Here is a 21679-nt window from a genome sequence, read left to right as displayed (position 1 = left end):
ACTTCAATAGGTAGATCTTGCCTTTCACCAAGGCCGAGGTCAGGGATCTTGGACTTAAAAAGGTTGGTGACCACTGTTCTACGACATCAGGTCTGGTTTTACAGCGTGAAAGCCAGCGTGCTTTTCTGTCTGTTCTGACCCAGTTTTCTGCACAGCGGACGATACGTCACATCGACTGAGCCGCAAACAGACGACAGAAGTTGCAATGACAGATGACAGCACATCCAAGTAACTGAAGACCAGTGGAAGAGTAATAACAGGAACATTAACTGTTTACGTGAACAAAACAATCATAAATATTACAAAAGGACAGATTTATAAAAGTGACAATGACAGAGACGTGAAGATGTTTCACATGTTCGGCTCTACGATCTGTGCAGTTATAACTTTAAAGTTCAATGACCCACATCACAAAGTAACAGCAGCAGAGCTCTGAGGGCCGACCTCCGTCTCTGGAGAACTCCGTAAGTGGCGTTTGTTTATCTCCAAGCAGGAGGGTCAAAGTTCAGGGTGTGATGTCATGAGACAGCAGTGTGTCCTGACTGTGTGCAGACTGCATGAAACAGTTTGTACGTTTTAAGAGCAGCTGCTAAAGTCAAAAGACAAAGTGTGTGCTTCAGATTCAGTGTGAGCTGATGCTGCGACAACAAAACTGCGTTAAGATCTCAGACTGCTCCGCTCTGCAGACTCTGACTCAGCTCGAGGAAATGACTTCAGAAGGACTGTGGGTAGAATACACAGATGTTGACATTTGATAAGCAGCAGTGCCTCGTGCTCGTTAAAGGGCCAGTCCGCCCAGCGCACGGGGAAAAGACACGGACCTGTGGGAGAAACTCAGACCTCCACCCTGACACACAGGAAGTGACTGGAAGTAATTAACAGCTTTTATTGGCACTACTGATTTTGGGAGTAAAGTAGAAAGCAGCTTCATGACTGTGTGTCGGTAAAATCATGTGGAAAACACGTCACAAACAACACGTCAGTGAAACATGTCTGTATTTGGCCTCTGGCACCAGTTTGGTCGACTCGTTCAGATGATGTCATCGACAGTTAAAGGCAGAATAAGCAGGATGTGTCAGCTGCAGTTTGTAAACACAACATTTAGATTTGGCCCCTCCTCCTCATGCATATGATCTGGCGCCTGGTCGCTACGTCTTTGTTTGTCTTTAAAGTCAGTAGAGACGTGATCACAACAGTAATGTTATAACATGTTTGGTTTCGGAGTAACTGTGATTTTATAACTGTGACACGTTACTGCCCAGCACTGGTCGTAGTGATGACTGGGAGGGATTATTTTTGAGTCTATACATCGTTTGTAGGAAAATCCTGCTAATCCTGCCTCCACATGACTCATCCTGGACCAGCTCACATCACAGCAGCCCTTTAAAGCAGAGACTGGGAGTGTCTTTTTCCAGAACACAGTTTGGACCCTGAAGTGAAGTCTGAAAGTTCAGAAAGCTTCAGCAGATATTTGTGTCCTGAAACAGACAGAATTCTTTCTCTGCAGCAACACGTATATAGTGTATAAACTTAGTGTCTAAAGTTTAATAAGGTCCCGGTCACCATCACCACGGCCGGGTGCTCCTGTGTTCCTGCTTGTGCTTCACCCACTGGGCGGTGTAACAGTTCTCTCCGACAGTCCACGACCAGCCTCCTCTGCTTCTGTCGCTCTGCTTCTCCAACACCTGTCTGTGGTCGGCTGACACGTCTCGTGCTGGACGCTGTGGACTGTCCAACACTCTGACCTCGTCTACAGCACCACAGGCTTCAGCGTCTGACTCCAGCTGTGTCTCTCTGCTGCCTAAGGAGCTCTGGCTCTGGATGCTGTTCTTCTTAGATGCAAACAGAGGTGGAAGTGAGAGCGGCTGTGACCTGGTGAAGGGACACGACAGGACGGGTCAGCGGAGGGAAGAGTGAGCATGAAGGCAGAGGGAAAACATGTTGGATACAAACTAAGAAAATAAAATGACAGTATGATAATCTGTGTGCAGACGTGTGCGACTGAAACACTGCAGAAGCAACTCAACAGCCAACAACTCCTCGTACTGAAACACAGCTCGCCTTAAGGACTGAAATATAGAAATCATTTCTATCAGTTGATTCTGATCTGCTAAGGTTTGATTAAGGCAACTAAAACTGTTGGTTTAAGTCCGGCTGAATCACATTCAGTGAGCCGCTTTATATAACTCATTTATTAAGGCTTAAAGTTATGCATAATTAAGGGCGGGGCCACTTTGAGTGACAGCTGGTTGCTGTCAGGAAACGTAACCACAGCATAACACCAGATTCACAGAGTATAGGTGGAGCTGTGGATTTTGCTATTTGAGTGTTTTTAGTTCATGAAAATTAACTGGTACATTTTGGCTTCCAAAACACTCTTCATCAGTGTTTGGTTGTACTGACAGACCCTCTGAGGGGTCACATGATCATCTTCTTCCTGTAAGTACATTTTGTTTTGATGGTTTTCAGCCTGTTTTCACCAGTGAAAATTAACTTTTTTCCCAATTAATTTACAGACTCTAAATGAACAAATGCTAACCAAGCTAGCAGCTAGCGTCAGTGTTAGCCCCGCCCTCATGTCTCCATATGGTCACTTCTGGCTCCAAGAATCCAAGATGGCGACGGCCAAACTGCCAAACTAGATGTTCCAGAATGGAGTCCACAAACGGTAACACTTCACTTGAAGGTATCTACATAAGAGTGACACTATCATGTACATGTCATAAAGGTTTATGGCTGCTGTCATTAAGTGTCATTCGGTTTGTGTAATGACAAGTTGATATTGTTTGGGTTGTCTTGATTAGAACAACTTGACATTAACAAGAAATGCACCTCTTTTGTGTTTATGACAAAGACATCTGGAAATGTCATCCTGGTTAATGTCAACTTGTCATTACAGCAACAGAATGTTATGTAGATACTTCAAGTAAAGTGTTACCCCACAAACTAATGAGTGACGTCATGGTAGCTAGGTCCATTTTTTTATGTAGCGTCATAATACTACTTCCTGTCTAAATTTTTTTGGTAGGTTGTCCTAAAAACAGAAGTCATGGACATAAGGGAAAGCGCACAGCTGATATTCAGAAACGATCATACGGCTGATTCTTTCATAACTGTTCTGAACGCGAACACATTTTTCGTTTCCGTTCGAAGTTAAGCCTCACACGCCCTCTAGTGGTGCATGCGGGCAATACCTTTCCGACCAGAAAATCCATTCACTTACAGTATGTCTGACGCACACTTGCTTTAAGTTGATGAAAACAGATTTGTTTTTACTTTTAGGTGTCTTGGTCATATTAAGTCATGCTTATAATTTGTTTATTTCAAAATGTAGAGCGTAACGTTATGGTAGACAACTGTTGCAGATGCTCCTACTATGGTAGATTATGCTTTTAGGTTTGCTTGACTTTGGAAACGCACAAGAATTCCTGGTCGGCAGCAAAGCAGCAATACTGAAGTTCAGTCAGTTCTTGGTCGGATATGCAACGCGCTATCCCGCCACTAGAGGGCACATGACCAACTTTCCACTTGACCAATGTGTGTCGCTACTCTGGTATTGTAGGGTTCTAGTAGGGGGTGGAACTTTTCAGATTACCCAGGATTCTGGAGGGGCGGGGCTGTGTACTGAAGAACACTGATTGGTGGAGCACACACTTGCAGCGTTCTGCACTTCCTGGTACGAGCAACCGCTGCAAACTTTATTTCATTTCTACAAGCTTCACTTTGTGTTTTGATTAAAGATGGGTGCTGACACCTGGTACTGAATTAGCCCCGGAGCTAAATGATCAAAGACCGTAGTACTGATCAGCGCTAACGGTATCGGTTCTTTTGTGCCGGGGCTGAACTACTCCACACACACACACACACACACACACACACACACACACACACACAGACACACACACACACAGACACACACGCCTTTTACCCAGGTAAATAAATTCCTGGTAATAAAAGTTCCTGGAAATGTTGGTGGAAAAGGGGCGAATGACCCACAAACACTTCTCTGTGTGTTCGGGTTGGATCTACAGTTACACTCTCAGACACCTTCACACTCCCTGATGTGTTTGAGCCGCAGGCGTCTGCACAGAGTCACTAAACCACCTCGTTCTCCTCTCTCATGCTTGTTAACCTCCCTGACAGTGAACAGTGCCGTTGTGTAAATACCTGCTTTGTGGTGTGTGAATACTGGCCAACCTGTGTGTGTCTGTGTGTCCCAGTGCGCATGACTGGTCCTCCACTGGTCTCAGACCTGAGGACGCACAAGGTACTAACACATGAGGATGGGCAGAGCTCCCTGGATGTGCTGCACAAACTAAATGTTTCCACTGGTTAGCAGGACGTCACATGTGATCAGGACAGCTCCTTAAACAGATACTTCAGCCTGACATCAATGTGTCCTGTAATTAACACTTATGAAGCAAGAAACCTGAAACCACAGCTTAATGACTGAGTCGACACTTAAACATCATCCCTGTTTTCTGTGATGAGGACACACTTTGTTGTTGAACATAATTAATCTTTAATATTTTGGCGATGCCACAAAAATACTGTGGCAACATTTCTCTAACTCAACACCCACACACTTATATTTTCAGAGCATTCATTAAAATGCCTGACAGGAAGTGGACCAGCTGTTACAGAGAACAGGAGTGTGACGTGAGTCGTAGGGAGCAAAGCAAAGCATTGTGGGACTTAAGGACACAAAGCTACAGTAGAGACTGAGTGCTATTAGACGACACAGCTGAATTTATGTCTGATCTGACTTGAGAACATGGTGAAATGTTGAACATTTATCATCACAAACTGCTCTCTAACTGTGCGTTCACACCAAAAGCTGCCAGAGCTGCAAAGGCGTCAAGTCTAATTCATTTTCAATGGATAGTAGAGACCAGAGGCGTTTTGTGCTGCAAAAGCGATGAGCGGTGGCGTTCGGCGAACTGAGCTGCAAATCAAAGTTGAAGACTGGTTAAGTTTATGCAAATTAGCTATGACGCGTTTGAGCTGCAAATGACCAGCAACCAATTGAAAAGTAGACGTCCATCGCTTGTGTTGAACCCAGAGAACATCCTCAGAAACTTTTAGTTCCTACCACACGTTCGTTCCTACTTCAAAACAAGCAGCAAGCTGTCAAACTGATATGTTCAGCCTGAAGTAGAGTTGGAGCCTCTCCCCATCCAGCCGCAGCTCCCGCACCAGCCCATGATATTCCCTGTGCTGTTCACGGCCCCGGAGGATATCGTGAACCCAGACCCGACGGCGGCGCAGGTACCACAAGGCAGCACAAATTACAAGAGTGTCTTCTTCCATGTTGAATCGATACACACGTGTGGACAAGCGCACGTACTTACACAATTTCTTTGTGTTCTGGAACGCTTGTTATCAGCGGGAATGCAATTCATTTGCTCTCCTTACCGCCAGTTTAACTAATCGCACTGTAGGCACTCGAACCCAAACCACTGACAGTGTTTCCCATAGGTTCACAGCTTTGGGGGGGGATAACAAATATAAAACTTTTGCTCATATTCGGTTTGGGTTCGGCCCACTTGACATGCTGCTGTGTTGTGCTACAGCGGATTCAAGTACTGGAATTTGTTATTTACGTGACAACGCCTGAACGCAACACAGGCTGTGTGTGTTTAATGTTTAATGTCAGACCTATTTAGACTTTTATTCTGTTTTCATTGTCCAAACGTGAAAGTTTCTGTACTCAGGCAAATGCACAAAGTCACATTTCAGTGCTCCAGCCAGTAACCTGCTTTGGCTCCTTTAAATTGAGAAGCATAATCGAACATTCAGAATTTGACGTCATGAGCGACTTGAGCTGCTTTCGCTTCCAAAGATATTTTACCAGCGGTGCTGCTAGAGCGAATTCAGCTATTTTGCAGCCCTGGCAGCTTTTGGTGTGAACGTACAGTAAACAATGACACAAACCCGAACTGTGAATCTGCAAACTGGAGCTGAACGTGTCTGGGAATGACCATTACCAGTTACTGTTGGCGGTCATTTCCAGGAGCCTGGCCGGCTTTTGGACCTACTCCACAGAAGGTCAATCTCTGACGCAGCTCAACGTGGCACGGCACGTCTTAACTCATAATGGAAACAGTCAGTGGAACTCTTGGCCTCAGTGCGGCCAAGAGTTCCACTGACTCCAGAAGGCCCACAGTTTGTACGTGTGCTACTGTGGTCATTTAATTCATCTCACAGACTGATGCAGCGTAGCACTAACGAACTAATAGACTAATGAACAGACAGATGAAACAGAGGAGCAGCTCTGTGTCTCTCTGAGTGTTGATGGAGAAACTTTATCTAATGCAACTTGACCCTGTGTCGATATAAACAGTGTTGTCTAATTTATATCTTGCTTGACACTAGGGCTGCCACTAACGATTATTTTCACTGTCAACTAATCTGTCGATTATTTCTTCGATTAGTCGACTAATCATTTCATCGAAAAATGTGTTAAAATGTTGAAAAATGTCGGTCTGTCTCTCCCAAACCCCGAAATGATGTCATCTAATGTCTTGTTTCGTACTCACGCCAAAGGATGTTAGTTCATCGTCACGGGAGAGTGTGTAAAGCTGCCAATATTTGAACGTAAGAAGCTGCAATAAGAGTATTTTGGGCACTTTTATAGTACTTTTCTATGAAAAATAACTCAAATTGATTAGTCATCGATTAATCGAACATTAAAATAGTCACAGATTATTTTAATGGTCGACCAGTCATCGATTAGTCGACTAGTTGTGGCAGCCCTACTTGACAATATATCAAAATATCGTACAGTCGTTACATCACCCAGCTCTACTGTGACTGATCGATTCTTGATTGTGTCCCCGTTAAGAAGCGTGTCCTTAAGTATGGATACCCAGAATGCACCATGACGTCACTGCCTATTTTCCACAGACGAACACTCATCATTATTTGAGTGACGACACCTGATGAGGATCGCCAGATGCAGCTGAAAGCTCCGACAAACCCTCTAAGTGGCCCTTGAGTTATGATGATTTTGGCATCTGAATACATCCCAACAGGAAATAATTATGACACAGTTATTACACAACATAAAGTCTTATTAAAAAAACAAGGATTCCTGCACACTGTCAAACATCTGCACGCACTTTATTAATGATGGTTTAGTCCTCAGACATTCATCAGTGCATCCTAAAAATACTGTGAATGTCTGAAGAGGATCTGAGGACAGAAACCTTGTTAACAAAGTGAGTACAGGTGATCGACTGCGTGCAGAGTCTTTATATCTTCACATAAAGACATAAAATCTTTAATTCTAAACCAGAAAAAATCACAATAAATCTGTGACTGGTTTTAATCTTTATTTTGATGACGTCTCAGCCTTCGGGCCTTCTGGGGCTCGTTGATCTTGAGGCCGAAACATCATCCAAACAAAAATAAACCCATTTGCATTGTGACCATGTAACATTAAAACATTTTAACACAGTCATCCCTCCCAGTGTGACCTGTGTGGACAGAATAACCTCCATGTTTTTAACTGCCATAAACATCGTCACCAAAGCTCACCTGGCAGCGGTCGGTCCAGCAGTCCAGCAGCTCTGCCGTCCATGTGCCGACTGTACATGCTGCATCTGGCAACTAGACCCTGCTGGCTGCCAGAGAAATGGGAACAGCCAACAGGGAGGATGAGGAGGAAACCGAAACACACAGAGCAGGGTAAAAAAAGGAGAAAGGAGATGGAGGGACAGGACAGGAGGAAAACAGGAGGAAAAAAAGTGGGGACAAAAGAAAATAAATCAATAATGACAATAACAAAACCATAACTGAGGGTAAACATGAACATATGGTGTCAATAAAACCAAACTCAGAATAAAAGCCACAGGATGGAGATGACTGATGGGAAACAGAAGGTGCAGCTTTATCTCACACCAACCACTTTGTCTGGTTCATAATTCATGTGTGACAAAATAAATCTCTCGTTCTCTCAGGGTTTTGTGGCAGGTACTTTAATGGGTTCTACAAAAAGGCAGGCAGATAAGACAGAGCCGTCGTGTTCCCTCTGCTGGGTCGATAAGAGCTGTGTTTTAAAAAGGCCTAAAGGAGCAGACTCCTCCTCCACCGCTGCGTCTACATGTGCACCAGTGTCCTCGCTGTTATCAGCTGGGTTTAATGTATCTCAACAATGTTACAGAACATCACGGATCACATGATGATCACATGATGATCACATGATGATCACATGATGATCACATGATGATCTGAAACCTGGTTTAAACTCTGTGTCCCCTGGATACTGGTGCACATGTAGACACACGCCACGTCACAGAAACAGACTATCTATGGAGCTAAGACACCACAGCCAATCCTCTGAGGGGAGAGGCCACAGTGCCAGACAGAGGCGGTCAATGGAGGCCCAGATGAGATCTATTAAGGGAACTGTTGAAGCACCAGCAGACAATGATGACAGTGAAAAGAGGAGACGGAGTACATCAAATGGGGTGGAATGGGAGAACAAAAAAATGAAGGGGAAGAGGAAGAGAGAGAGAGAGAGGTTGTGTTTAGAGAGCTGCGTCTTTGTGCCGGACACAATAAGTGACTAATGAGAGGAATGTAGCGTCTGTCTGCCAAACTGAGCAACACTGAAGGCCTCGGCGCTCTCTGCTGTGTCACTGCAACAACTCATTTACTGCTGCTGTTAAAAATACCACTGCAACAACTCATTTACTGCTGCTGTTAAAAATACTACATTCAGGAACTGAGGCTGCTGTCAGACCTAGAGTGGTCTCCTGTGGTCTGAATCAGGGACTCATGTTGTTCCAAAGTTGTATAATTGCCTAGAGTTGGTTCGTGTTCTCACGGCAGCATTTACAAGAGGACCAGATCAAATGCCTTGTGTGAGAAAGCTGCTCTTGATTGGTCAGAATTTCCATGTGGGAAAAATCCAGGAAGTAAAGCAAACGTTGAAGAAGAGTACACTTGCAAGATAAATGTGACACTTTCTAATGTCACAATGGAGGGACAACTACGCAGGTTGATTTTAGCGCTGCTCATCGTGGACTATATTGCTGTCATTGTTCATTTTAGTCAAACCATACAGTTTGAAAACGAGGCGCGGCTCCAACTAGAAAACAATGTTTTGATGCATTGGATGATGTTGGATGATGTCATAAGAGTATAAAGTCTGGAGCTGCTCCACAGACAATGAACGCTGACAGATGTTCTAGACGCCACTGAGAGCAGCCAGGAGAACGTTCTGAGTATTAGGGGACATTTTCTGTTTCACACCCGAGAATGCTACAGTAAAATAAAGATCATTTGGTCAGACGAAATCAGACTCCCATCCACCGTCTGTGGAGCAGCTCCAGACTTTATACCTGATGACATCACAAGTTTGAGACTAAAGGCTAAAACACACCTGCGCCGCACGTTGCCGCACTTCACATCATAACAACAGCTCCTGTAGCAGCTCGACTCCTCTCCTCACCACTCATGTGTAAAGAGAACTCTGTAGCTGTTGCTGTGTCTCATGTGTGATGAAGAATGGATGAGGAGAGACTCGTTGTCGAGGTCGAGAAATATCCCGAGGTAAACGACCCACAGTCCCGTCATTATAAAGACAACGGCTAAAAAGATGCTTCCTGGTGAGTCACAGCTCTGGAGATCGGCTCTTCAGGTGAGAAGTCAACTTTAATTAGTGATTTGAAGCTAACGCAGAGGTGGAGGAGGTTCAGATCTTTCAGTGACAGCAGTGATAACTTTGTGTGGTTGTGTGTTAACGAGCTGCAGTGTGATACATCCAGTGTGTGCTTGCAGTGGCACCTGACACACATCATATGACGCACCACAGCGGCGTCGGTGTGTTTTCAGCTTTACTTGTCTGGTTTCTGACTTTGAGAGAGAAATTTGTTGAAATTCGAGGCCATGAAATAAACATACTGGAATTTTAAAATGTGGGCGGTGTTCCCCTTTAAATCTTCCCCCCGACAAACACCCCCATATTACAGTTTAAAAAACTAATACTGAAACTAATTAAAGCTGAACATCTACAAACAAAACTAAACTAACTAAATATAAAACAAACCAACAAACAAACCTATAATAGCTCTGTGAAGGAATACAGCTGTGATTACAGAGCACTGTGTGTGAACAGAGTGACAGGTTGAAGTTGAACCTGTGACGCTGGAATCCAGAGAATAAGCAGGAGTTGTAATGATGTCGTTAGGTGACAGTGAGGACGATGCAGACACAAATTACACTGGTGTCAGTTCACAGATGTTACACCAGGGTGGAAGTGCTGTCACAGTTAGTCAAGGCAGAATCAGCAACAGCTGTGACAACACACCTGTCTGCAACGACAGTGTTCCTGCCCACAGGGCAGACATCTCTGTTTCTGAGCCAACACACTGCACAGATCACATTTCCTCTTGACTGACAGACAGATCAGAGCACTATGTGTCAAACATATATATTCCCATACTGCAGGTAAATGACAGGTTTATATATCTGTATATATATCTTTATTATGTGTAGATGTGGCGAGGAGGACTGGAGGTGCTAGTGGTGTCCTACCTGGTGCGTCTTGCCCTGCAGCGCTCGATGTGAGGGGACTGTGGACTCTGGTCCCTGCTGCCCCCGAGGGCAGAGGCCTGGGCGGCTCGTGGGGGCGCTCTGCTGGGGGAGGATCCCACGCTGAGGGAGTGGGAGTACTGGGAGGATACCGACCGCTGGGGGGAGTGAGGAGGAGCAAAGGGCCAGGGACGAGCCCGCTGCTCCTGACGCACCACTGGACGGGGGAAGAATTCTGATTAGTGTTTTTATATATTTGGAAAGAAAGTGGTAAATGTTACTGTTTGACCCTCGTTATGACCCGAGACTCAGTTTCAGTCAAGTCGAATCATCTTAAAGTAAAAACCAGTAAATGCTCGACTCATTTTTAATTTAGTTTGAACGTTTAAGAGTTTGAGTTTGTGAGACGAGAATGTTAATGTAATAAAAATCTAATGTTTCCATTTATATCTAAGAGTTTTATTTGCATGTACAGCACTGTTTGTAAGTTCTACGAATGATGAGCAAGTAATTTGTGCGTAACCCTTGTAATTTGAAAGGCTGCGATCATGTGACCAAAGCACTGATGGGAGTAAAGAATAAAGCAAGAAGCAGACTCATAAGCAGACAGGTTGGGAGTTCCCCAGGTGACAGGTGTTAGTAACTTGGAGTAATTTTAAGGTACGTTGTTACCCTGTTTCTCTTCCTACACCAACCACAGTAACTTTAATAGCCTGAACATAACTCCCCAGAACTTAAAGCTGAGTGCATAACTTCACTTTCAGCACATAACATCATTTATGGGGCGCTAATTCATAGGACATCATATCAGCTGTTGTATGAGGATACATCAGAGTCCTGCACCAGGGTAACGGGTCAGTTCTGGTGCAGAGCTTTACGGGTATGAGTGTGTGTGGGTTTCAAAAAGGGACCCGTGCAGGACTCTGAGTCAGAATCTTATAAATCCATCTATCACTTCCACCTAACTATGATTGTGTCCACATGAAATGACAGTTTACCTTCTCTCTCCATTAAAGAATAGGGTTTGATCTCTCCGTCGGGCTTTTTGAGGGGAACCTTTCTCAGCTGGGCCGCTGTGGAGGAGAACACAGTCAGAGCTGGGCCAAAACAAGACCATGATGGGATCACCCCCCCCCCCCCCTGCAATATAGCCCAGCACACTGTCCTCACAAGCTCCAGTTTAACAAGGTTTCCTGTCAGTCCTATAAAGTTATCTAACAGTGGAGGTTGGAGTTCTGTTTGTGAAGCTCAGAGGGATCCGCCCAACAACACAGCTGACTATTGGTCCTGAGATCTTCAACAACACAGAAGATTCTTCTTGAAACAGAGACTCAGCGTCATCATGACAGACGACCCTGGACGATATCTCCCAAAGACTGGACTAACTGCAGTGTTTTATTCAGCCAGTTAGTCCTGTTCAGTGAGCAGTTAAAGATCCAATCAAACTCTTGATTTAACATAAATGATCAGAATATTTCTCACAATGAGTTCAGTGGATTATCTTCAGTAACCAGGTCATGACTGAGGTCGCTGTTGAGTTTTCAAATGTATGTTTTCATGCTTTGAGCACAAGAGGCTGTAAAATGCAAATCATTTTTGCTTTTATAACATATGTGTGTATATGTATATATATATATATATATATATAATGTCATTTCGAGTATGCACCCAGGAACATGTTTCACTTTTTCCAGAAAGAATTTGTGACGAGTGACAGAAACTTGTGGAACAGCTGAGGTGTCGTCAGCTCTCTTCACTAGCTGTTACTTCTTTATTAAAATATGCTAAAACACTACAGCAGACACCTTTCTGTACCGTCTGTCATATTTCCTGCTTCAGACAGCAGCTTATATTCTCAAACTATATCACTGTGGGTGTGTCTGGTGTCCCTGCAGGGCAGCTGCTGTACCACTGGTCTTGTTCTGTCGGCTACAAGCTGCAGATAAACCTCTCCGTACTTTATGCTGACAGAACGACACCTCCTCCTGTTGTGTGCCATAAAACATACAAGCTGGTCCAGAGGCTTCCTACCTCCTTAACAACGGTCTTATAGTCTACAGTGATAACTTAGTGTGCTTTAATGAAGGCAGTGTCACACAAAGCACAGCTGACTGGCTTTAATAAACTGACAGACATTTAGAGACAGTTTCTACCTGGTGTTAACTCATCCTGGTGATCTGACCGCAGGCTGACAGCGCTACATGCAGGTGTAAAGGACCGCCAAGACACATCGTGATCTGATCACTCACACCATCTGCTACTTCCTGGTCTGGGAAGCATTTGACCACACGTTGTTTGTAGCGTAAACACGAATACGTCCCTGACAAGGATGACGTCATTAATGCAGGAAGAGGTGGTTGTTTCACTGACGGTGTGTTTGCGCTCTATATGTCGCCCATCTTACGATGAATTGGATGAATTGTTGCATGACTGACCTTTGCTTTGCCGTCTGGACGGAGACTACTAATTCTGACTATTCAAATCGGTTTAAATTTGCATCTTCCGCACTGAACATAAGCAGGTACCAGCTGCTTTTCATCGCTCTCATCATTGAAGGTACTGTGCTGTTCTCTGCTGCTAACCAAGAAAAGTAAAGTGACCGTTTGTGCTTTAATAAACATTTTAAATAGTCTGAACTCAATGTTGATTTTTCACAGTGGTGTCAAATATTGATATTCTTTAAGGTATTGTACAGAAGTTGGAAATTCGTCTGACACTGGCACACCGTGAGGACGGAAACAGAGGGCTCGGCGGGGACGGAGCACCTGCTGCAGTAAGCCAACACGCCGTCTGTGGTCATTTTGACTTGACCAGCCGACTTCACTACACGCTGCGACGTGCTTTAAAACCAGCCGCCGGTCATTTGACCAGCTGAGTGTCAGGTGACACCAACAGACCGGCCAATTCACACCGCTGACACTTTTCTCTGTGACGTTCTAAAACTCTTTCGTCTCGTCACAAATCTTTGGTCTGAGCAGGGCTTCAGTCACAGGTGTGAACGGCGCTGCGTCTCCTCTGTCCACTTGTGTTCAGATCACAGACACATGTTAACACCAGGTGTAAACTGACTCTTGGAGACATTGGGGGGGTCAGGACACAGGCAGGTGTTCTCCTGTCAGTCAGGTGGTCTGTGGGGGTTTGAGGTGGTCTACAGGTTGTGGCTCTCTGGGTTCAATATATGACATGATAAGTGATCTACGACATATATTGTACCTGTGCAGGTAGATAGATACAAGTGATGGGAGAGAAGAACTGAAACTGGCTGAGAAATGATGAGGAGGAAAAATGAGAGCAAGAGCATCATACATGAAACATGAGCCTAATTATGGGACAGAGGGAGGAGGACAAGATGCTGGGGACGAATGAGAAAAGAAAAGAGAGTCCTTACAAAAAGCCGAACATCCCCTGATCCGTCAGAGGAGAGGAGGGCGAGCCTGGGAGAGTTTGGTGAAACAAAAGATTTTGGAACTGGAATAAAAGCAGATCAGCAGCACTCCTGGGTCGAGTGCCCTTATTTCAGATTTACAGGCTCTAACGAGGAAGATCTTTAATTCTACACAGACGTGTGCAACAGAAAAAGATGAATCTGTTGGGATGTCAAAACTGAGAATTCACTTTAAAGCTGCAGCATGCAAAATAATTAGGTAACTGAACTTTATAAGATGTATTCACTAATGAACGTGGTCGTTGTGGCATTGTGCAGCTTTTAGGGCCGGTTCAGGGCTGAGATAAAAACCAAGCTGTAAGGGTTTCATGTCTGAGGCCACCCATGTGCCCACACAGCAACGCTCACATTACCACAGAGCAGAACAACAATTACACAACGTGTTTCACAACGACAATAACCAAAGCAACGAGTGGTGAAACGGTTACCTGATCTGTTGACGAAGAAGCCCTCAAACACCACAAAGTTATTGACCTGCACAGAAAGAAAGACGAGGTCATTAAAACTGTCAGTAACATGTCAGCACACACACACACAGTGTTACACCATCAGATGTGTCTGTCTGTATCTCCGTGTGCTCGGTGTGTGTCTCTGTGGTGAATTAGGATGTAAGTGTATGTTAGACTGAGCTAGTTAACCGGGCGTGGCTGTGAGCTTCCTGTGGCTATCAACATGATCAAGGCAAACATCCCTTAAACAGAAAAGACACTGGCCCCTCTCAGACAGGACTCTGGGGACGAGCCAATCATAATGTGAAGCATCATCGTTAAGGACGAGATCATAGATGTTCAGTCTCGTCCTTTGGGAACAACCAAAAATAATCTGAGGTCAAAGGTCAGCTGCAGCTTCTGGGTCTCTCATCTGCATCTCACAGTGTTCACTCACAACAGAGATCACTAAAGCTCCGTGGCGCTTTAATTTTCTCCAAGTGAGGATTAGATTATATCCAGTTCATATAATCAGCTCCAAATTAATATATGTTTTTAAAGTCATTACTCAAAGTGTCTGTCATCAAAGAGAGACCATAGAAACTAATGGAATGGTCAGAGTTGTAATATTGAAATCTGTCCAAAAAATGTTGATAAAAATCCCAAAAAATATGATTAAAATGTCGAGAAAAAATGTTAATAAAATGTCTGATAAATATAAATAAAATGTCTAAAAAATTATTAGTAAAATGCCCAAAAACAGTTGGTAAAATGTCAAAAAAGAAAGAAAGAAAAAAATTGATAAAATATCCCAAAAATATGATTATAAGGTTGGCAAAAAAGTTGATGAAATGTCTGATAAATATAAATAAAATGTCCAAAAAAAAAGAAAACCTCAAATAATAATAAAAGAAATTGAGAAAATATCCCCAAAAATATGATTAAAATGTCGAAAAAAAATGTTAATAAAATGTCTGATAAATATAAATAAAATGTCCAAAAAATGTTGATAAAATGTGCAAAAAAAGCTTCTTCAATGTCCAAAAAATATGATTAAAATATCGAGAAAAAAAGTTGATGAAATGTCTGATAAATATAAATAAAATGTCTAAAAAATATTAACAAAATGTCCAAAACCAGTTGGTAAAATGTCAAAAAAAAGTGAACCTAAAATAATAATAAAAACAAATTGATAAAATATCCCAAAAATATGATTAAAAGGTTGGCAAAAAAGTTGATGAAATGGCTGATAAATATAAATAAAATGTCCAAATTATTTTTTAATAAAACGTAAAAAGAAATGTTGATTAAAATATCCCCAAAAATATGATTAAAATGTTAAAAAAATGTTGATAAAATGTGCAAAAAAAGTTTGTTCAATGTCCAAAAAATATGATTAAAATATCGAGAAAACATGTTAGTAAAATGTCTGATAAATATAAATAAAATGTCTAAAAAAAATATTAGTAAAATGCCCCAAAACAGTTGGTAAAATGTCAAAAAAAGAAAAAGTAAAATAGTAATAAAAAAATTGATAAAATATCCCAAAAAATATGATTAAAAGGTTGGTAAAAAACGTTAATGAAAAGTCTGAAAAATACTAATAAAATTCTGAAAATTGTTGATAAAATGTCAATAAAAATGTTGATAAAATATCCCAAAAATATCCACAACTTTTCACAGTGGAAAGAGAAAAATGTAGCTAACTAAACTGAACCGTACTGTTCGGTGGAAACGGGGCTTCACAGACAGACAAAGTTTGCAGAGCACCTTGAGGCTCCTTAGAGGAGGATCTTTTTTGATTATAATGACCCCACGACACTTTCAACACCATAACAAAACCCAAAACCTGCATTGTTAACATCTCTGCTGGCACATGGCGCTGCCTGGTACATTTTTTGGCACAGTATTGTCACCGACCTTTGATGGAGAGGAATGTGCATCAGGTCAGACACGTGTTTGTTGTAGAGCACAAGACACTGACAAAACAGGGCCCCTCACAGTGTCGCTCCTCAACACAACCAGTGGTTAAAATGTCAAACTACAGCTGTTTCCAAAGTCCATCAACTCTGAATCTCGTCCTCAGCATAGCTTAAAATAATAAGGTCACATTTTCTGAAGTCAGGCGAGCGTATGAACACGGACATGGGTTGTGCTCGCTGTTATAACTCCTTCTGTTCATAGTGGCTGTTAAGAGATCCATTTCTAACACCCATTAAATGTAAATGTCTAGTGACGATTTAAAATCCTCAGTCTGTGCAGGAATATGACGCAAAGTTTATCTGAAGCTGAGATGAAGGCTCACTACATCTAAAGTCCCGTCTGTGTTCTACCTCAGTGTGTCTGTACTGAGCTGCAGGGGAGTGACAGTAACTTGTAACTTTGGAAAATATTTATATAGTTCGTCATCTCTAGAGGAATGATGACAATGAGCTCATATCAGCACCCACTATAAACACTGCTGTGTCTAATGTTAAGACACACACACACACACACGCTGACAGAGTGACAGTAAAGCACACACTGTACCTGAGGAACACTCGGTGTCAGGCAGTAATGCTTCGCCAGGAAGGACAGGAATTTGGGCGAGGGCCTGTCGTACGCCATCTGAACCGGCTCCAGATTCTTGTGCTACGGAGGAGAAAGAGAAAACATGAGGTGATAAAAACACACACACTGATGAACTGTGATCATCGTCTGCTCTACAGCTGGCAGATTACTGCCTTCCTTTTCTCTCTGTTTAAGTGCAAGAAGTTTTTCGGGCGTCCAGTGTCTGACAGTGTTGGTCAGAGTCCTGCAGCAGGTTGGGTACCTGACAGGTAACCTGCAAAAAGCTGTGGCGATAAAAAAAAATATATATATACATCTATCTATAAATACATAAATTCACAGGTATAAATGAACTACACACAGGTGGGCAGCAGGTGAAAACAAAAATATATTTTATATTTTTCATATATATTCTCCTCCGCTGGATTTTGATTCAAGAACGGAGAACCAGCTTCATGTGAGGGACAGGAGCCTGTGAGGGTTAATCACGGGTGCAGCTGTGACTTAGACACAATGACAGGTGACAGGTCGGTTCTGGTGCTGAGCTTTACAGGTATAGGTGGGTGCAGGGTCTCAAATATGGACCCGTTCAGGACTCTGAGGTCAGTGTATCTACACAATTTACAAACTCTAACAAACTGATATTTGTGTTGGCATCTTAAATCCAGAGTTGGTGAGGTAATAACTGAGAGAGAGCAGAATGTTTCACCTGCAGCATGAAGTCAAACAGCTCCAGCCCGTAGCCGTGTCGCTGCAGGTTCTCTGCTATGTAGAAATCCAGGACACACAGTGGCTCAGCCTCTATGTGCACACCCTGCTGGTCCTGAGGAGGAAACACAACCTGATCCAGCTGATAACATCACTTCACACACACACACACACACACTCAGGCAGCTCTGTGGGCTGGGAGGTCACAGATGAGGAGAATTAAATAAATCAGGAGACTCACGAGCAGAAATAACTTCTTGTATCCAACCTTGAGAAACCCCACGATCACACCGCGTCCTCTGTACGAGGGGAGGGGGAGAGGCAGGAGGGTGGAGAGTGGTGCAGTGAGTAAGACTCTGTGCTCTGAATAACTTTTCCATCACAGAGCTGAGCTGCTGGCGCTAAACACAGTGTGTCGTATGTCTCAGCACCACAGCACATCAGTACATGCACTGTGACCACACTGTGACCACACTGTGACCACACTGTGGCTCAGAGCTGAACACGTCCAGTTGATGAATAGCAGTTCAGTCAGTCCAGAGACAGTGAACGTGTGTGTGTGTGTGGTGAGTGAAAGCTGACGTACCCGTTGCTCTCTCCGTCCTTCAGCAGGTAGAGCTGGTGCTTCTGGGACTGCAGCTTGGACGCACTGGTTATAGACGCTGTGAGCTGCTGAGCCTGAGGACAGAAACATGGAACTGTTCAACATGTAGAAACACTAGTTTCACAGAGGGACTGAGTGTCTCTGGATTTATTAAATAATAGTGCTGATATGACATTTGACTTTTGGTACCAGAACAATACTGTTGGGACAGCATGGCAACATCTTTGTGTGGCAGTATCGTATCATCACAGTGCCAGGTATTGATCTTTTTATTATATAAATGATTAATATTACAAATACAAATTAAACACTAGGTCACCTACTTTGAAATATGATCAGTTGCTTTTTCAGTCTACGTACATGTTGCTGCAAAAAAATGTGAGATGAACAGACAGACATCTCGTTACTTATGCTAATACTAAGTTAGCGATTAGCTAGTATGATGTTAAAAGAAAGCAGGTGAAGGTTAGAGTAACAATGATGGGACAGGTCACATCTCATTGCTTTTAAAAAGAATCAGAACTGTGAACTATAAAGTAGAATATTGCTATATTTGGTCTCATATTTATTCACTACAGAGCAGCATGCTTCAGATAATCATTGTGTGGTGGGCGTGGTCTGTAGGGGCGTGTCGTGTATGTTACAAACACAATGCAAGGTTTAGGGGTTAGTTTTTTTCTGGTGGTGCACAGGTGGAAGTGACACTTCACTGTGGGTGGTAACATGTTACTGAAAGGGATAGTGCACCCAAAAATGAAAATTCAGCCATTATCTGCTCACCCATATGTCGAGGGAGGCTCAGGTGAAGTTTTAGAGTCCTCACATCACTTGCAGAGATCCAAGGGGAGAGGAGGTAGCAACACAACTCCACCTAATGGAGGCTGACGGCGCCCCAGATTCAAACGTCCAAAAACACATAATTGAAACCACAAAATATCTCCATACTGCTCGTATGCCCATGTCTCACGGTCTCGCACAGGCGCACACACGTGAGCGCGGAGCACAGAGAGGCAGTCAGAGCTACAGGCTACAATGAGGCTAAAAACAGAGTTCAAATGACGTTTTTCCAAACAACTTTTTATGTCGGGGCTTCAGGACACTTGGATCACTACGGACGAGCAGTATGGAGATATTTTGTGGTTTCAATTATGTGTTTTTGGACGTTTGAATCTGGGGCGCCGTCAGCCTCCATTAGGTGGAGTTGTGTTGCTACCTCCTCTCCCCTTGGATCTCTGCAAGTGATGTGAGGACTCTAAAACTTCACCTGAGCCTCCCTCGGCATATGGGTGAGTAGATAATGGCTGCATTTTCATTTTTGGGTGCACTATCCCTTTAAAGCATTATATTACTTCATAACTGCTAAAAGTAATAGATTACTTACCCCCTAACACTACTCTTGTTTTTTCTTTTCCTTGATTTGAAGATGTTCTTTGGGATTTGACTTTTTCTGATATTTGACACTCAATAATTATTCAGTCTATCAAACACTGTAGAGGTGCACTCAGCCAGGACGCTGTTGGTGGTGGTCACAGGTGCAGGACACACCTACACAGACTCACCTTTGCTGATGCTCTCCCAAGTTCATCTATAACTGTGGCTATGTGGGCTTGGAGGTCTGGCCTAGAGAGACGAGCACACAGAGAGGAGCAGGGTTAAAGAAGCAGCGGCTGAACTGACTGACAGCAGGGAGAAGGTCTTCCTCTGGATGCTCCTCCTCTTCCTCACACTGTCCCTACATGCAGCATCACAGCTGGTCCATGGGCATGGATGTGTCAGCCTGTGTCTGTGTGTTCACAGCTGATCACTGACCAGTTTCTGTGCACTCAAGGAGTGGAAGTTAACTTCTGTCCACTGCCAGTGTGGGTGGAGGACTCAGCATGCAGCAGCCACTCACCACATCATTAACGTCACATCAGCTGGTTAGTGAAGCACATCTGGCAGAAGTTTCATTAACACAACATTTAGACGAGATTTAACACGTGTTGAAACTAAACTGACAGATTTCTGGCCGGTGTTGTGACATTCAGTGTGCAGAGCAGTGTGCCTGTGTGTGTTGGTGTCCAGGGACAATAACACACAACAAAGACAAAGAGATTCACATCTTACCTTCCTGCTGATTTACGACCTGCAACGAGGGTATGGTCCAAGATGGAGACCCTCTCGGGGAACAGCTGGTTGATATCAAAGGGGAACTCCATGTTGCCTGTGAGGACAGATTAGCTGCTCGGCTGTAACGATGGTAGCAGGAGGAGGAGACACATCCGCAGGCAGCAGCTCAGGCAGGTGCTAAGCTAACGCTAGCTACCGAGGCTGTTGGTTAGCTCACAATGCTAACTCGTTAGCGCAGTGGTAACGGTTAGCTAGCTGCTAGCAGCCCGGAGACAACAGCATCTCAACAGCAGAGTGACACTAAATGTTTCTGTGTGTGAGCTGCACAAACAGGCACCTGCTGCTAACATGGTCACTGTGAGCCCATTGTGTGTGTGTGAGTCACGCCCTTCTTCTTCTTCTACTGTTGTTTTAATGTTAGCAAACAGCTCCTCGGCGCATTACCGCCACCAACCTGACGCGACATGAACAGTAAGTTGACATGACCCGCCCCCTTCTCCCTCTGATTGGTTAGTACTCAAGGGCTCAGGGCGAGAAGAGATTGTGATTGATTAGTCAGTGTGAGAATAGCAGGGTAAGCCAATCAGAGGCAGAGTAAGGCAGAGTAGGGCGGGTCATCATGTCTCAATCATCCCAGGGAAAAAACGGAAGAAATTACAGCTTGCATTTTTCTTTTCTTTTATTTTCTTTTATTTTTCATTTTCATTCTTATTTTATTTTATTTTTCATTTTCATTATTATTTTATTTTCATTTTCATTTTTATTTTTATTTTCATTTTTATTTTTATTTTTATTTTTATTTTTANATTTTTATTTTATTTTATTTTCATTTTCATTCAATTTTTTATTTCATTTTATTTTCATTTTTATTTTTATTTTATTTTCATTTTTATTTTATTTTTATTTTATTATTTTTTAATTTTCTTTTTTCTTTTTTATTCTATTTTATCTAATTTTATTCTATTGTCATTTTCATTTTTATTTTCATTTTCATTTTCATTTTATTTTATTTTATTTTTGTTTTTACTTTACTTTTATCTTTATTTTTGCTTTTGTTTCTATTTTTTTTATTTTTAAACTTTGTATTAACTTTTTCAACGCATTGCATTTTAAGGTCAATACATTAAGTTCGTGTATAAAGTGGAAAAACATTGGCAAAAATTATAAATGAAAATACTGTGACAAGTAAGCACAAACTTCAGTAATAGATGTAATTGTACAAACTAGACAAATATAAAATAAAATAAGATAAAATAGAATAAAAATTTTAAATAAACAAATAAAACAGAGTATGAA

At 42.8% G+C, this 21679-nt stretch overlaps 2 protein-coding genes across 2 annotated transcripts in view; both read right to left on the bottom strand.

Moving 5' to 3' along the window:
* The window catches only part of gabbr1b (gamma-aminobutyric acid (GABA) B receptor, 1b), a 208197-nt gene that overhangs the window by 5926 nt on the left and 180592 nt on the right, over window positions 1–21679 (bottom strand). The window lies entirely within an intron of this gene.
* Window positions 872–20794, bottom strand: atat1 (alpha tubulin acetyltransferase 1). Its single transcript, XM_050035511.1, is given in 14 exon segments — window positions 872–1872; window positions 4168–4214; window positions 4216–4252; window positions 7540–7625; window positions 10543–10756; window positions 11538–11612; window positions 13928–13973; window positions 14413–14458; window positions 16942–17043; window positions 17672–17785; window positions 17912–17969; window positions 18257–18348; window positions 19834–19894; window positions 20381–20794. Coding segments are annotated over 14 exon segments (1377 nt in total). The 5' UTR covers window positions 20473–20794; the 3' UTR covers window positions 872–1565.

Source organism: Epinephelus moara, chromosome 22 (assembly GCF_006386435.1).
Source record: "Epinephelus moara isolate mb chromosome 22, YSFRI_EMoa_1.0, whole genome shotgun sequence".
NCBI classification, from domain to species: Eukaryota; Metazoa; Chordata; class Actinopteri; order Perciformes; family Serranidae; genus Epinephelus; species Epinephelus moara.
The sequence above is the reverse complement of the archived record's forward strand: the minus strand, read 5'-3'. Positions and strand labels throughout refer to the sequence as shown.